This window comes from Camelus bactrianus, chromosome 25 (genome assembly GCF_048773025.1).
Source record: "Camelus bactrianus isolate YW-2024 breed Bactrian camel chromosome 25, ASM4877302v1, whole genome shotgun sequence".
In the NCBI taxonomy this organism is placed as follows: domain Eukaryota; kingdom Metazoa; phylum Chordata; class Mammalia; order Artiodactyla; family Camelidae; genus Camelus; species Camelus bactrianus.
This window is the reverse complement of record NC_133563.1, coordinates 38,714,561-38,730,522: the sequence shown is the minus strand read 5'-3', so window position 1 is coordinate 38,730,522 and position 15,962 is coordinate 38,714,561. Positions and strand designations below refer to the sequence as shown.

Below are 15,962 nucleotides of genomic sequence, written 5' to 3'. Positions count from 1 at the left end.
GGGGAGCAGGCGGGGTCAGGGGTCTCAGCAACCCCAGCATACTGCCAGGGAGGCAGGGCTTGGCCACCAGGGCTCAGCAGACTTTTTGGAATGCAGGGTGATTTTTCTGTCTCTTCCCAGGAAAAAAATTAAACTCTTTACAGGCTCTTTTATAAGTTATGCACATTTAGCAAGAGAGAATCTATCTTCTGTAGTCTCAAGGTGCAGTGTCCATAGGATGTGAGGCAAGTTCTGGGGTCTGCTGGCAGTGAGCAAGGCCTGGCTGAGCCAGGGTCTGAGTGGTCCAGCTGCCCCCAGGCTGCTCTCGGCAACCAGCTGCTGGTCCTGCGTCCAGGGCTCTGTGTGGAGGTCAGCGCTCATCAGTGGTTTCTCACCTGAGGGAGGGGGGCCCCTAGGGCAGTCATGAGCAGGCCCAGTGGGGTCCTCACACAGGGAAGGAGCCCGGCCCTGGGAGCTACTAGGGAAGGGAGAGCTTGGGCCCTTGCTTAGGAGACCAGGCTCTCCTATGAGAGCTTTTTGTACTGTGAGAGCAGTACAAAAGAACTGCTTCCTTCACCCCTGGCCAAGCCACCCCATGTTCAGAGCAGCCACCCCACCCCCGTCACCTCGGGCCTGCAGACTCAATGGGCAGGGCGGCCCTGGCCTGTCTCATGGCTCCTCTCTCTCCAGGCCCTGGAGGTGGGAGCTTCAAAGTGGTGTGAGGGAGCTGTGGGGAGTGGGAGCCTCACCTTGGTTACTCGGAGAAGCCTGTATGGATTCCTGTTCCCCACCCAGTGCATAGGACTCGCGGGCTCCCCTCCCGCAAGGCCGACTCAGCCCAGCCACTGTGGGGACCAGGAGGTGCTGCGCTTGGTTCCCTGCCCCTACAAAGAACAAGCCCAGCCTTGGGGCAAAGCTGTCTGACTTGGGCACGCCCTGGTCTTGTCCCCCTGCCCTCAGGCGGCCTGCCATCTGCAGGCACAGAGGACGACATTCAGGTGAACACTGGCTGGGTCTCCTGTGGGGGCTGGCACCCTGTCACACATCTCCATGTCTGTTGGGGACGGATGCCCTCTCTGGAGTTTCTGGATTCCAGAGTGACTGTATTTTGAGGGAAGCTGGGGCAGAGGTAGGCTTGCTAGTCTGCATGTGTTTGAGCGAGCCTGAAAGAGATGGAGTCAGCAGAGGGGCTCCCAGCAGTGCTGGTGGGCTGGGCAGGTTAAGGTATGTGGCTGCAGAGAGGGCCAGGCAGGGGTAGGGAGGAACCTGGTCTGCAGGCCTCCTTGGCCCTGTCTCAGTCCTGGTCCAGCAGCCCTGAGTGCGGGAGGTGGGGGGGGCCTGGGGCTTGGTGCTGCAGCACCAGGGTCAGCCACAGGCTGGGGCCCCGCGGTCCAGTGCCTCCAGCTGCCCAAGAGCCTGTGTGAGAGGGGGCTGGCGCCCAGGTGAGGCCCTACCCATAGGGGTGTAGGTGTGGGTCACGGGGCAGAGGGCGCCTGAGAAGACCGCTGATATGCCTGGCAGAGTCTCCGCCTGTGACAGCGACCTCAGCTGCTGAGCCTTGTGACCTGGTGGAACTGGGCACCCTGGGCGCTGTAATATACCTTGGCCACTGCTGGGGGCTGGTGCCATAAACCTCCCTGTGGCATCTCACTGGGAGTCACTGGCTTACTGGGGGATGTCCCAATAAGGAGACACCAGTGGTCTGTCTCCACGGCCCCATGCCATCTGGGCAGCCTGACCGAGGGGTTGGGAAGCACGCTTGGCAGATGTGAGGGAGGCCTGGGAGCACAGGTCAAGCCAGCCCCTTCCCCCTCTCCCCCTCACTTCCAGGTAAGCACTACATCTCTCTCAGTTCACCCAAAGTGAGACATTTACAAAAATAATAAAAATAACTTTTTAAAGAGTGGAGTGAAGAGGTGTTTTTGCCACTGTCATAACTGACTTAACACGTTGCTTTTGTGGTCTGTATTCTCTTTGGATATTTTCTTTTTGTTTGTAACTACAGTTTTAAGAAAGTTCCAAACCACCTCTTGTTTGTGTTTCCTTACAAGAAGACAGCCTCCCTTTGGATGGCTTCCCTGGGCTCTGACAGCCTCCCTACCCGGGGTCAGCTGCTGCCCCTGCAAGGCCCCACTCTGTGGCCTCCCTACCTGGGCTTCCAAATCTTGTTCCCTGTCTGACCAGAGGGGAAACTGAGGCACGGAGTTGGGTCCTCTCCGAAGGAGAATCAGGCCCCAGGACCTGGACTGTCCTGTGAATGCTGGTGCTGAAGGGGTGCCTGCTCAGTCCCCAGGGGCCCTGGGGGGGGTGCCTCCACCTGCAGCCCATTCAGCTGAGACAGTCTCTGCTCCCCCATCCCCACCCGCCTCCACCCTCAGCCTCATTACGCCCCTCGCACCTCACCAGCCTGCCCACCAGGCCTTGGTTTCAGGGCCTCCCTGTCCTGCCCCTGGGTCCCCGGGACAAAAGAGCACCACACCCTTCAAGAGGCAAAGAGGAGCGCCAGACACCTGCAGTCATCTTCGCACCTCCTGCAGTTCCTCAAGCTTGGCCTTCCTCCCCCACTCCCAACCCTTTCGGCCATACACTGGCCCTGGGCAGCCTTCCCCAGACCTGGGGACCACTGGCCCTCCCCGTTACTCCCTCCAGAACAGGCCTTGCTACACATCCACTGGATGAGAGTTTTACCCCATTGGGTCTGTTTCCATTTCCACAGAGAATAAAACTGCCCATCTCCCACTCCCTTTGAACCTCCTCTGGGGCCTCTGGGGCGCCGGCACTGACACCTGGGGCCCAGGGCCTGGCAACAGGGCAGGGGCAGGGCCCCAAAGCCCCGCAAGTGCTTGATTCTCTAGGTGCAGGGGCAGGACAGGCATTTAGAGGTCAGGGACCTGGTGCACCACCTCCCCCGAGCTCTACATCTCTCCGAGCTCCTGGACTGAGAAGTCCGGGTCACATCGCTGGGGGCCGAGAGCCCACTGTCTTCACGCACTCAGCACAAAGCAGTTCTGCAGTTCTAACGCGCGGACGCCGACTTTTCCAAGAACACAACAGCACTTGCTATGGTCATTTTGGAAGACGCAGCCCTTTTTCCCCTGACAGCCCTGGGGGCTGGAGTCCCCACGTGTGACGACCGTGGCCTGCTCCCTGCTGTCCCGCAGGTTCTGGGATGGAGGCGCCTGTGACTATGCCCACTAATCCAAATGCGTGTGTGTGTGCGCGCGCGCGCGTGTGTCTGTGTGTGGCGGCGGCAGCTGCGGGGCCGCCCACGCGGGTTTGCATGGTTGAGGAGGGGTGCTGGGACCCCTAGGCCGCCCCCGGACCCCGGGAGTCGCCCGCCCTCTCAAAGCCGTTTCCCGCCCCGGCATCAGCCCTACTACAACTCCCAAGATGCTTCGAGCGTCAGGACTACACTTCCCGGGATGCTCCGCGGCGCGCGGGCAGGACTGGGCCTGCGCTCGGGCCCTAGGGGCGGGGCCGCGGCGGCGGAGCGAGGGCGCGGGAAGTCCGGAATCCGCGCGCGGCAGCCAGAGTATGAGCCTGGACCGCGAGCTTCGTCGTGAGTCCTGGACCGAAAGCCTGAGCGCGGGGGTCGGGAGAGGGCCTGGCCCTCCTGGGAGGGGAGGCTCAGCATCCCGGCCTCACCCCTTTTTGTGCAGAGCTGAGCAAGGCCAAGGCCAAGGCCCAGAGGAGCGGGCAGCTGCGGGAGGAGGCCGCTCTCTGCCACCAGCTAGGGGAGCTCCTGGCCAGCCATGGTGCGTGGGTGGGGTCCGGGCCTGGGAGCGGGGAGCCGGGAGGCCCCGGGAGGCCGGAGGTGGGGAAGCTGGGTGGTGGAGGGCCTTGCTGGCCTCCGCCCCACTGCTGGGCCAGACTGAATCCTGCCGGGCCCACCCGCCCAGGCTGCTACGCGGAGGCCCTGCAGGAGCACCAGCAAGAGCTGCAGCTCCTGGAGACCACCGACGACCCTCTGGGCTGCGCGGTGGCCCACCGCAAGATCGGAGAGCGGCTGGCAGAGATGGAGGACTACTCAGCTGCCCTGCAGGTGAGCGGACGCCAGCTGACACCCTGCCGGTCACACCTAGCTCTCCTGAGCCCCCATTTAATGGGGGTGCCCCTTTCTGAGAAGGGAGGCACAGTCTCCACTGTCCAGGCCTTTGGCTAGAGGGCAGAGGGGGACGTGCAGGCATGGGGCCTCACCTCCAGACAGCCCTGTGCCAGAGGATGGTAGCCTGGTCCTTGGGCGACTGCGTCACAGCCTCTCCTGGGAGCCTGACCCCAGAAACCACTAATGAACATACTACTGGAGGTGAGGTTGTGGGCAGGCTGGGTGGGGATCCAGACCCTCTGTCCACACAAAGCTGCCCTGGCTCCACTTCTGGGCTGCAGCAGCCCAGCTAACTCCCACTCATTGTCTCTCCCCTGTGATAACCTTGGCCAATTGGAGTGTAGTGTCTGTCCCCCAGACGGCCCTTGGCATAGAGGAAATGGGGTGTGTGTGGCCTGGCTTTGGCCTGCTCTGTAAGGGTTTGGGGAGTGGGGGTCTCTCCTGGGCAAGAGTGGGGGCCCCCTTGAGGGACCCGTGAGGTTTCCTTGAGGTGGTGGTTGCTCAGTGGCCGTTTTTCTGGGCTCCAGCACCAACACCGCTACCTGGAGCTGGCACATTCCCTGTCCAACTACATCGAGCAGCAGAGGGCCTGGGCCACCATTGGCCGCACCCACCTGGACATCTATGATCACCACCAGTCACAGGACGCCTTGCTTCAGGCACAGACTGCCTTCGAGAAAAGCTTGGCTATAGTGGAGGAGAAGCTGGAAGGTGACTGCCCTCGGGTCTTGGCCCTACTGCCTGCCTGCCTATGTGGTGGTTCTGCCTGCCTGAGCTCTCCCTTTGTGAGTCTGAGACCTGTTCTTAGAGACAGTACCGCCAGCCCCAGCCCTGATAAGGGGGCGCAGGGTCTGTGCTCCCCCTGATAACCTTGGGTCTGGCTGTCTTTGTCCTCCACACTGTCTGTAGCAGAAGCCCTGGTGGCCACAGTGAGAGGCTCAAGGAGGGGTCTGGGTGGGGCTGGACAGGCCCAAGTGGAGGAGAGGCATCTGAGCGTCTGGAGGGGCATCTTCCAGGAACGTTGGCCAAACGAGAGCTGAGTGAGATGAGGACCCGACTCTACCTTAACCTGGGCCTCACCTTCGAGAGCCTGCAGGAGATGGCTCTTTGCAACGCCTACTTCAAGAAGAGTATCTTTCTTGCTGAGTAAGGCCCCACTTGGCCCCAGGAGAGAGCTGAGTGCCCAGTTCCTGGGAAGTAGCTGGGGATGGGCTGCTCCCAGGATCCCCCTGACAGGGCAGCCTGGCCGGACCTCAACCCTCTGCCCTGTCAGTCTCCTGTTAGCAGAGGAGCCCCACAAGTCTACCTTGTGCTGGGGGCGAGGTGGACATGCGTGGCTCTGTGGGGCTGGAAGCCCAAGCAGCGTCGGTAGCTGCTCATCAGCACTTTGGGTGCTCTGGGCACGCTGAGTACCTGTCACCACCCACAGGCAGAACCACCTCTACGAGGACCTGTTTCGTGCCCGCTACAACCTGGGCGCCATCCACTGGCGCAGGGGGCAGCACTCCCAGGCCATGCGCTGCCTGGAGGGGGCCCGGGAGTGCGCGCGTGTCATGAAGCAGGCCGTCATGGAGAGCGAGTGCTGCGTGCTCACCTCACAGGTGCCGGTCTCAGTGGCCCTGGGCTCAGTCTTGGGTGGGCTTGGGCCTTCAGGAGCCTGTGAGCCTCACCTTCCTTGCCCACCAGGTCCTCCAAGACCTGGGGGATTTTTTGGCTGCCAAGAGAGCCTTGAAGAAGGCCTATAGGCTTGGCTCCCAGAAGCCTTTGCAGAAGGCAGTGGTCTGCCGGACCCTCAAGTATGGTGAGCCTGGAAGGGGACCCGGGGGCTGAACCCCTAGCAAAGGAGGGGAGGGCACCCCTCCTACAGCAGAGGAGGCCTGGGTGTGTGTCCTTTGGGAGGTGGCAGCATCAGTATGGGGCCTGTACCCCCCCCACTCACACAGCTCTCTGAGCCTACACACAGCACAGCGTTTCTGAGGGGCACTGTGTGAGGTCAGGAGACTGGCTGGGGGTTTATGCATGAGTCAGCATTGTCACTTGCAAACTGCAGACGAAAGTTGTCCCCGCCTAACCGGTGGGAGCGTGGACAGGACACATGGCCTTGGGGTGCTGATGAGTGGCAGTCAGCAGAGCCCCCATGCTGCAAGCCCATGCCTGCCCTAAGTTGTCACTTGTTACTTCTAATCCTTGCTGCAACTCGATGACACAGCTTCTCCGACTCCCACCTTTACAGACGGGTGAACGGAGGCTGGGGTGGGTGGGTGGCTGCCTCTGCACGTGGCCAGCAGGCGGCAGAGCCAGATCAAGGGCAAGGCCGGTGCTGTGCCACAATTGCACGAGCCTTTTCCTGGCAGTGCTGGCAGTGGTCCGGCTGCAGCAGCAGCTGGAGGAGTCCAAGGGTAGTGACCCTCAGGCCACCATGGGCATCTGTGAGCAGTTGGGGGACCTGTTCTCCAAGGCCGGCGACTTCCCCAAGGCCGCCAAGGCCTACCAGAAGCAGGTGGGCACCCAGCTGGGGTGGGAGGCGAGGGCAGAGACCCTCTAGGCTGCAGGCTGTGGAGCAGCCCCAGCCTCTCTGTCGCTGCCTCCCCAGCTGCAGTTGGCGGAGCTGCTTCGCAGGCCAGGCCCTGAGCTGGCTGTCATCCACGTGTCTCTGGCTGCCACCTTGGGAGACATGAAGGACCACCGCCAGGCCGTGCACCACTATGAGGAGGAGCTAAGGCTGCGTGGCGGCAACGCCCTGGAGGTGAGGGGTGTCGGGGCCCAGCCCTGCCCAGTGCACGTGGCTATCTTGGGACCACCACCCTCAAAGGGTGGGCACATGGGGCACTTCCTTCCCAGGCTGTCACCTCCTGTCTTGTGTGGACAGCAGCCACTGAGCTCGTCCTCCCTCCCCTAGGAGGCCAAGACCTGGTTGAACATTGCACTGTCCCGTGAGGAGGCCGGAGATGCCTACGAGCTGCTGGCGCCATGCTTCCAGAAGGCTCTCAGCTGTGCCCAGCAGGCTCAGCAGCCCCAGCTGCAGGTGTGGGAGCCCCACCCACAGCTTCCCCACGGCCTACCTGTGCTCTTCGCCTCTGACCCATGTCCCTGGGCCCTGAGCTGGTGTCCCTTGCTCCTCAGAGGCAGGCCTTACAGCACCTCCACACCGTGCAGTTGAGGCTGCAGCCCCAGGAGGCCCCTGGCACTGAAGCCAGGCTGCAGGAGCTGGGTGTGGCTGAGGATGAGGAGGACGAGGGCGACCAAGGGGATGACGACGACGACACCCTGGAGGCCATCGAGATGGAGCTCTCGGAGAGCGGTGAGGCCCGAGCTCGCCTTGGCCGTGGCGCCGGCTGCGCTGGCACTTCCCCCTGACACCTGCTCTGAGCTGGGCCCTGGGCTGGGGCAGGTGGGGCTGCTCACGGACTCGTGATAGGAGGAAACAGCGAGCTTGGGAAGGGTGCCCGGGGCTGGGGGTAGGGAGAAGGGGGAATGGGTGCAGGTTTCCCAGAGGTCAGCTGGTTGGCCTCATGATTAGGCTGGGGTAGGCTCGGCACGCAGGTGGGTGAGCTCCAGGAGTCAGACAGCTTCTGGCTGAGTGGCAGGAACCTGGCCTTGAAGCCAAGAGGCAGCTTTGCAGCTTTAGTTTTGAACTTGAGGGGTCTCCAGAACCTCTTGGTAGCGGCCAGGAACCTGGGAAGTTCTGGCCGGGCCTCAGCGTCGTCAGACTGGGCGTTGCTTGTGCATGGGTGTGGGCACTGCAGGGGGCTGGGGAGAGAGGGCCAAAAGCAGGAACTTTAGGCAGTGCTATCCAACAGCCAGCCACAGGAAGAGAAGCGTGTGAAGGAGAAGAAAGTGCTGGAAGGGGCCGGAGGCACAGGAGGGAGCCGAGGGCAGAGGTGGAGGGGAAGAGGGGGTCTGGCAGAGAGCACGTGGGAGGGGCCGGCTGGGTGGGAAAGCCAGAAGAAGGCAGTGCAGGTGGAGGACGCCTGGGCTCAGGGGGGAACTGTTTTCATTGTGCGGGTGACTTGGCTCGACAAGGGTGCTTCCCAGGAAAGAGACAGCTGAGGTTTGGGAGTGGGGAGACTGACCACAAAGCAGGATGTGGGTGCGGGGCGAGAGGTCAGTGCCAGATGGACAGGAGGGTCAGGTGCCTTCTCTGTGGGCAGGGCTGGGAGTGGACTAGGAGCCAGCACCAGACCTGCCCTCCAGGCTTGAGAGATCGCAGGGTAGGGGCTGGGCTCACCTGGGCAGTGGGCTGGGCTCTGTTCCAGAGGATGAAGCTGATGGCAGGTCCCCGCAGCTAGAGGAGGATGAGGAGCTTCCAGGCTGCCTGGGCCGGCGGAGGGTGAACAAGGTGAGGACAGTGGGGCTGAGCGTGGGGCTGAGCGTGCTCACCAGTGCTGTCTGGTCTCTCACATCCCCGCTCCTCGTCGTGGGGTGATTATGCCCACAGTGGAACCGGCGCAACGACGTTGGGGAGACCCTGCTGCATCGGGCCTGCATCGAGGGCAAGCTGGGCCGCGTCCAGGACCTCGTGAGGCAGGTGGGCCCCTACCCTGTCCAGCCGCCCTGCAGGCTGCAGCAGGAGCACTGAGGGGGACAGCCTCCGCCAGGGGAGCAGGATAGGCACGAGGGCTGGAGTGAGCACTGAGGCTGCTGTCTGTCTACAGCCTCTGTGGGCCTCCCCAGGACCTGCCTCGTGGTGGGGGTGTCCCCCTTACTCCGATGTGACCTGGGCCAGGCTGGGGGATGGATCCATGGGCCCCCGTCAGCCCTCAGAGCCCGAGGCTAGGCTCCTTCCTGTTCTTGGTCACAGGGCCACCCCCTGAACCCTCGGGACTACTGTGGCTGGACGCCCCTGCATGAGGCCTGCAACTACGGGCATCTGGGTGAGTGTAGGACCAGGGGATTCTGCTACACCACAGGGAGGGGTCCAAAAAGGGGTCTGGGGAACTGGCCTATGTCCCCTGGTCCACAGACATCGTCCGTTTCCTGCTGGACCATGGGGCTGCGGTGGATGACCCAGGTGGCCAGGGCTGTGAGGGCATCACTCCCCTGCACGATGCCCTCAACTGTGGCCACTTTGAGGTGGCCGAGCTGCTCATCAAGCGAGGAGCGTCGGTCACCCTCCGAACCAGGAAGGTGAGCATGGACACAGGCCGGGTGGGCTGTGGTTGGAGGGGCTGCTCCCTCCAGCCCTTCTCAACTGGGTGTCCCACAGGGCCACAGCCCGCTGGAGACCCTGCAGCAGTGGGTGAAGCTGTACAGCAGGGATCTGGACAGTGAGACGCAAGAGAAGGCGGGTGCCATGGAGAGGCTGCTCCAGGCGGCCTCCTTGGGCCGAGGCAAGCACACATCTCAGCTGCCTGGGCACCGACTCCCTAGCCTGGGAGTCCCCGGCCCTGGGTGGCGGGGGAGGGTGCCGGGCACTGCCTCACTCAAGATTCTCTCTCTGCAGCTCCTAACGGCTCCCCGGCTCCCCAGACCCTCCCAAGTAACCATCTATTTGACCCTGAGACCTCTCCCCCATCAAGCCCCTGCCCAGGATCCCGAGGGGCCTGTCAGGCAAGTGCCAGGGCCTCACATGAGGCACCAGTTGTGACCAGACCTCGGAGGAGCAGGCACAGGCTGGCCAGCAGTAGCAGCTCAGAGGGTGAGGACGGCTCAGGTCCCCCACAGGCAACCCAGAAGAGGCCCCGGCACTCTGTCCCAGCCCAGCAGGCCAAGGCCTGGATGCCTGGCCCCAGCAGTGAAGGGGAGGCAGCCATGGCAAGTGCTGGCTGGGTGGCCTACCGTGCAGCTATCCGTGGTGTGGGTAGTGCCCAGAGCTGCTGCCTGGGTCCCAGCCCACTGCAAGGCCCTGACGAGGCCCCCAGCCTCCCAGCAGCACTCGTCCATGGGGAGGAATGCTTGACTGAGGACTGGCTGGAGGATGACTTGCCTTGGACCCACAGCCACCCGGATATGTGGCAGCCCCTCCCCCAGAGCAATGGGGACGGCAGGAGGCTCAGTACTTCGGGATCAGGTGGCAGTGCGAGTCCCATCAGGCCTCGGACCCGGGCCAGACAGAGCCGTCTGCCCTCCCTCAAGAGTTGGAGTGCACTGGTCAGACCAGAGAGAGACTGCAGCCCAGCCACGGGGGCCCCACAGGGCCCCGAGGTCCCCAGGACCTCGGGGCCCAGTGGGGAGAGCCCTGCAGCAGGCCAGCCCTCGGTGGGTGTGTGCGCCTGGAGTAGAGCCAGCTTAGGGTGGGTGGGGGCGGGGGCTCCGTCTTTTCTGACTCAGACTGTTCTTCCCTGCCCCCACCTGTTAGGGCCAGGCCCTGCCCCCCCCCATCCGAGTTCGAGTCCGAGTGCAGGATAATCTCTTCCTCATCCCTGTCCCGCACAGGTAAGGCACTGCCTGCCTCCTCCCAGCCCCTGGCTCCCTCTGCGCCTCTATGGGCTCCAAGCCAGAGGTGGCGCCCGGGGGCAGCAGGGAACCCTTGCACTTGTAGATCAGGTGGGATGTATGAGGAGAGCTCACTTTGACTTTCTGTCTGGCCACTGGTGGGTCTGGTAGCTGGGATGAGGCTGCAGGCCAGGGTGTCAGATTAGGCCCTGTGGCCCCTAGGGATGGCCCAGAGGAGCCAGAGATTGCTGGGGGCACTGGCCTGTCCCAGGCAGGGGTGGGAGAGAGGAGAGAGTCAGACAAGGGGGCTGTAGACCCAGAGTAGGGATGGCAGGACCCCCGGGGGGCCTCTCCACGGCATGTGCAGGAACCTGGCCAGTCCGGGACCTAGCATGCCTTCTCTCCTCACAGCAGGGAGGCCCACTCTGTGGCCTGGCTGGCTGAGCAGGCCGCCCAACGTTACTTCCAGGCCTGTGGGCTGCTGCCACGGCTCACCCTACAAAAAGAGGGGGCCCTGCTGGCCCCCCAGGACCCCATCCCTGATGTGCTGCAGAACAATGAGGAGGTGAGTGGCAGGAACCAAGGCCCTGAGCTCAGGGTGTTGGCCAGCACCGGGTCCCCCAGGCTGCATTCCAGTGGTGCTTTCCAGGTGTTGGCTGAGGTGACTTCCTGGGACCTTCCCCCACTGATGGACCGCTACCGCAGAGCCTGCCAGAGCCTGGAGCAAGGTAAGGGACCAGGAGGTGCTGTAGCAGCCAGGGCAGCGAGGCTGGGCATGCTGCTCCCAGGTCTGCAGGCCTCCAGTCCCAGGACCCCAGGTGTTCACCAAGGTCCCCTCCCACTACACCTGTCCTCAGGATTCCGTCCCTCACCTAGTGGTCCATGTGTAGGTGTTAGGTGGAGGAAGATGACCAGGTCTGGAAGGGGTCAGCATCCCACAGTGGCTCTGCAGTGGGACTCACGGGCCCTGGGTCCCCAGGTTTGTCGGGGCTGGCTCTTTGGCTCCCTTGAGTGCCCCAGGGCCCATGAGTGCAGAGGGGCTCCCTGGTTTGCCTGCCGTGGGTAACAGGGCAGAACAGGCAGGCTTCAGTCCTGGTGACGCCACACCCCCTCCAGGGGAGCACCGGCAGGTACTGCAGGCCATGGAGCACCAGGGCTCAGGCCCTTCGTTCAGCGCCTGCTCCCTGGCCCTGCGCCAGGCCCAGCTCACCCCTCTGCTGCGGGCCCTGAAGCTGCACTCGGCGCTCCGGGAACTGCATCTGGCAGGGAACCAGCTGGGGGATGGATGCATTGCTGAGCTGCTGGCTGCCCTGGACACTGTGCCCGGCCTGACCCTCCTGGACCTCTCCTCCAATCACCTGGGCCCTGAAGGCCTGCGCCAGCTTGCCACAGGCCTCCTGGGGCAGGCCACCTTGCAGGTAGAGGCTTAGGGGACGGTGGGCTGGGAACCAGGCAGCGTCAGAATGTCCACATTCAGCCCATCACTGGGTGGGAAGGTGCAGGGGCCAGAGCGCAGCCTTGGGACGGCAGGGAGACCAAATCCTGTGGGACACCCATGTCTTCCACAGAACTTGGAAGAGCTGGACTTAAGCATGAACCCCCTCGGGGATGGCTGTGGCCGGGCCCTGGCCTCTGTTCTGCAGGCCTGCCCCTTGCTCCGCACGCTGTACCTTCGGGCCTGTGGCTTTGGCCCCAGCTTCTTCCTTAACCACCAGGTGGCCCTTGACAATGCCTTCCGAGGTGAGCCACTAGGCATGTCCACTTGCTGGCCTCAGAGTTCCAGTTGCCAATGGAAGGGCATATCCAGGGGCTTGGAGAGCCTTGGGCAAGAGGGCTCCTGGGGTACCAGCATGTGGGTGGACATTTGGGTGCTGGACCTTTCTGGGCTCAGAAGGCCATCTGGTGTTTGCCTGGCCTGGCCTGTCCCCCCAGGACATACCCCTGGTCCCAGCTCCACGGCAGGCCAGAGCCCCAGTCCCACTGTCTTCACCAGCTGTGAGTGTTCCATTTGCCAGAGACAGTTCCACCAGAACCCCACTGGGGCTGCGGAGACCGATGGTTCTGGTACTGGGAGGCTAGAGACTGAGGATCCTCTAGGGGGCTTTCCACAGAGCTGGGAAGTGGGGCTCAGAGCTGTGAGAGCAGCAGGAAGGGAGGAGGGTCTGCGGTGGGGATGGCAGACAGAGTTCTCCCTGACCCCACCCCACCACGCCTGGATGTCCCAGCCTAGGGCCTGTCTCAGGTAGCCTGAGGCCATCCTGTTGGGAGTCAGGGCAGGTAGGGGAACCAGAAATAGTGGGAAAGAGCTGGGCACAGGAGTCTGGTCCTGCCCCCTCCCCAGCTGGTGACCCTGGGCAAGAGCTACCTCATTTTCCTGTGCACAGAATCTCAGGGATGATGACAGCATCCCCTGACAGCATCCCCTGGGGGTCATGAGGGTTTGGGCCCAGGACTCTGCCACAGGGTTGAGGGTGGTGGCTGTGTGGGCTGACGGAGGTTCTGGCCTGTGGTGCAGATGCCAAGTGCCTGAAGACACTGGCCCTGTCCTACAATGTCCTGGGCGCCACAGCCCTGGCCCAGGCCCTGCAGAGCCTGCCCGCCCACACCCTCCTGCGCCTGGAGCTGAGTGCTGTGGCAGCCAGCAAGAGTGACACAGGCCTTGTGGAGCCCATGGTCAGATACCTGACGAAGGTATGCAGTCAAGGAGGGGTGCCAAGCCAGAAGAACTTTGAGCCACCTAGGACTAGGGGTGGGGATGCTAGAAAGGGTTGCAGATTTGAGAAGAACAGGGCCTGGGAAAGCTTTCTGTAGACTTGCCTGCCTCAGGCTGTGAATTCTTGGCCAGCAGGTAGGTCTCTCTCGGGGCTTTTTCAGGCAGGGCTGGTCTATCACACGTCACATTGTCATGTCATGGTGTGCCAAGTGTGACATACCCAGAGGAAGAGGCGTTTCCTTCTGGTCTGCAAACTGAAGGGACACTGCTCCCCTCTGGCGCTTTGGGGGCCAGGCAGTCTTTGCCCCCTCGTTCTCAAGGAAGAGGGAAGGTATCTGGCTTTCTGGGTGTCGGGCCTCTACAGGGAAGCTGGGAGGACAGGCAGCCCTCTCAGTTGGCTCCCTGTGGGCTCCACTGTCTAGGAAGGCTGTGCTCTGGAGCATCTGAGCCTGTCGGCAAACCACCTGGGCGACAAGGCAGTGAGAGACCTGAGCAGGTAACACACCCAGCCTGTGCCTCCACCGTCCTGCTGGGGTCCTCATCTCAAGCCCAGGAGCCTGGGAAGGCTGGGGGGTTGGGGCTCCTTCCCCAAGCATGCCCTGAGACCTGGCCTCCAGCTTCTAACCTGCCTCCTGGCAGCCCTCACGCTCGCCTAGCTCTCCAGAGTCTTCCCCTCTGGTGTGTCCTTTCCTGCTGCCTTTCATGCAGCCGCCCACACACAGGCGACTGCTCTGGTGGCCCTGCAGCCTCAGCAGGCCCTCAGGAGTGTCAGAGGCGCCCATGCCAGGCTGGAGCAAATCCTGCTAGGCCTGGCCTGTGGCCCCCGAGCCGTAGGTTCACCTGGGCAGCTCCCCTCATGGTGGAAGCTGACCCCCATGCCTCTTCCCTCATCTCAGATGTCTCCCCCTCTGTCCCTCGCTGGTCTCACTGGACCTGTCCGCCAACCCCGAGATCAGCTGTGCCAGCCTGGAGGAGCTCCTGTCTGCCCTCCGAGAGCGGCCCCAAGGCCTCAGCTTCCTTGGCCTGGCAGGTGAGCCCTGGCTATGGTGGCCACACCTGACATACCAGGTGCCTCCTCTAAAGGGGCTGTCACTGTCACCAGCCAGATAGCAAGGGTGAGCTGAGCTCCTGAGGCTGACAAAGGAAGGGAGCATGAGCCCAGCTCCTAAAACCATAGGGCAGGAGGACCAAGGGACCGTCTTGTTAAGTGAGAACTTATCTTGTTCTCCTTCTGGCTGCACAGTACCTCCCAGAACTGTCTTGAGGATGAGCCCAGGGAGGTGCATTTGGTGAACTGGCACATCCTACTGGGGCCCTGGGCAAGAGACTGGCTTTGCCCTCTAGGAGGACAAGGGCTGGAAGTGGGTGTGCACCCAGGAAGCCCCTGCTCCTCACCCACCGCCCCACAGGACCAGGCTGGCTCCTCCAGGAAGGCACCCCTGAAGGCAGACTGGTAGGAGGCTGCTCCTGCACACTTGGCTTCCTGGCATTTATACCCTCTCACCAAGCTCCCTGGGGTCCCGAGCCTGTTGGGTGCTCTCTAGTCTGAGGATCGAGCCTTGGCAGCTGTTACTGAGACTCACAGGCGCCCCATTGGGCCCATTTTATGGATGAAGGGACCCAGGTGTTTCCAGACACTGTCAGAGGCACAGATGTGAACGCAGAGTTTATTTCAGTCGACCTCCCTCCTGCTTGACCACTGGCTGTGAAAGGTGCCCACAGTCCTCGGCAGCCCCCCCGGGAGAGCACACTCCTGAGAGAATTGTCAGGCCTTTCCTGGGCTTTCCTCATGCACCTCACTGCAGTCCTTGGGGCCTCAAAGGAAATGTATTTCTTCCTGAGGGCCACATTGGTAAAGGGAAAAACACAGGCCTGGGAGTTTCATGGGGCCTGCCACTAACACCACTGAGCCCGCTCCCGCCTCCCCTCTGCAGGCTGTGCTGTCCAGGGCCCCCTGGGCCCGGGCCTTTGGGACCAGGCTTTGGGACAGCTGCAGGAGCTACAGCTGTGCAGCAGACGTCTCTCCGCTGAGGACCGGGGTGCCCTGCACCGGCTGCTGCCCAGCCTGCTGGGCCCCAGAACCTGCATGCTGGACCAAGGCCATAAGCTCTTTTTCAAGCGCCTCTGACAGGCCAGCACCATGCCCGCCCTCCCTGCCCACCCAAGCCCCTAATAAAGCAACTCTGCTGCTGCCTCCACCTCCCTCTGCAGCTGCTTGAAAGGCTGGTGGGAGGTGGAAGGCGGAAGGCGGGGTTTGCTTTGCTGTTGGGAAGCTCAGAGCCCTCTGGAATTGAGGGTATCACTGCATATATACAGCAAGCCAAAATTCTGAGACGCCAGGTTTGAAGCAGAAAAAGGATTTGTTCACAAGGCCACCAAGTAAGGAGGTGGGAGGATAGTTCTCAGTCCACTTCCCAGAAGAGTAAGGGCTTGGGATATTTGTGGGATAAACAAGCAGGGTGGTCTTAGGCAGGGGGAAAGGAGACTGGGAGGTAGGGGAGGTGAGCATCAGTGTGCCTCACAGGTGTACCTGAGTTATTTGCTTCTTCCTGGGACCCATGTTCAAAAGTGGTGGCGCTTGGCATGATCTGAGGGGGGAGTTCTGGGCCTTCTGATATCAAAAGGGTATCAGACACGTGCAGGCCCAGGGGGCAGTGTTCCTGGCCAGTCTTAACTGGCTTGTTCAAACTGGACACAGCCGACTCCAACTAACTGAAAAACAACAGAGAGGAAATATCTTTATTAGGACACGCAAACACTAGTAACAAAGCGAGCGTGGTCAGTGAAGCA

The 15,962-nt window shown here is 62.3% G+C and overlaps 1 protein-coding gene across 5 annotated transcripts; it reads left to right on the top strand.

The window, feature by feature from the left end:
- Nucleotides 1-3,433: 3,433 nt before the first annotated feature.
- Nucleotides 3,434-15,370, top strand: TONSL (tonsoku like, DNA repair protein). 5 transcript variants are annotated; one of them, XM_074352732.1, is made up of 26 exons: nucleotides 3,434-3,538; nucleotides 3,639-3,734; nucleotides 3,879-4,021; nucleotides 4,612-4,795; nucleotides 5,101-5,230; nucleotides 5,514-5,685; nucleotides 5,771-5,885; nucleotides 6,439-6,584; nucleotides 6,678-6,830; nucleotides 6,984-7,109; nucleotides 7,208-7,385; nucleotides 8,341-8,423; nucleotides 8,523-8,612; nucleotides 8,886-8,958; nucleotides 9,048-9,211; nucleotides 9,291-9,414; nucleotides 9,528-10,282; nucleotides 10,389-10,459; nucleotides 10,874-11,024; nucleotides 11,109-11,187; nucleotides 11,576-11,877; nucleotides 12,028-12,199; nucleotides 12,975-13,150; nucleotides 13,595-13,668; nucleotides 14,069-14,202; nucleotides 15,107-15,370. In XM_074352732.1, the coding sequence occupies exons 1-26, from the start codon at nucleotides 3,514-3,516 to the stop codon at nucleotides 15,298-15,300; spliced, it is 4,110 nt and encodes a 1,369-aa protein (XP_074208833.1). In that variant the 5' UTR covers nucleotides 3,434-3,513; the 3' UTR covers nucleotides 15,301-15,370. The 5 variants fall into 5 exon arrangements, with proteins under 5 accessions (XP_074208833.1, XP_074208832.1, XP_074208831.1 ...); XM_074352731.1 differs by having other exon boundaries at nucleotides 10,871-11,024; XM_074352730.1 differs by having other exon boundaries at nucleotides 10,383-10,459.
- The last annotated feature ends 592 nt before the right edge of the window (nucleotides 15,371-15,962 follow it).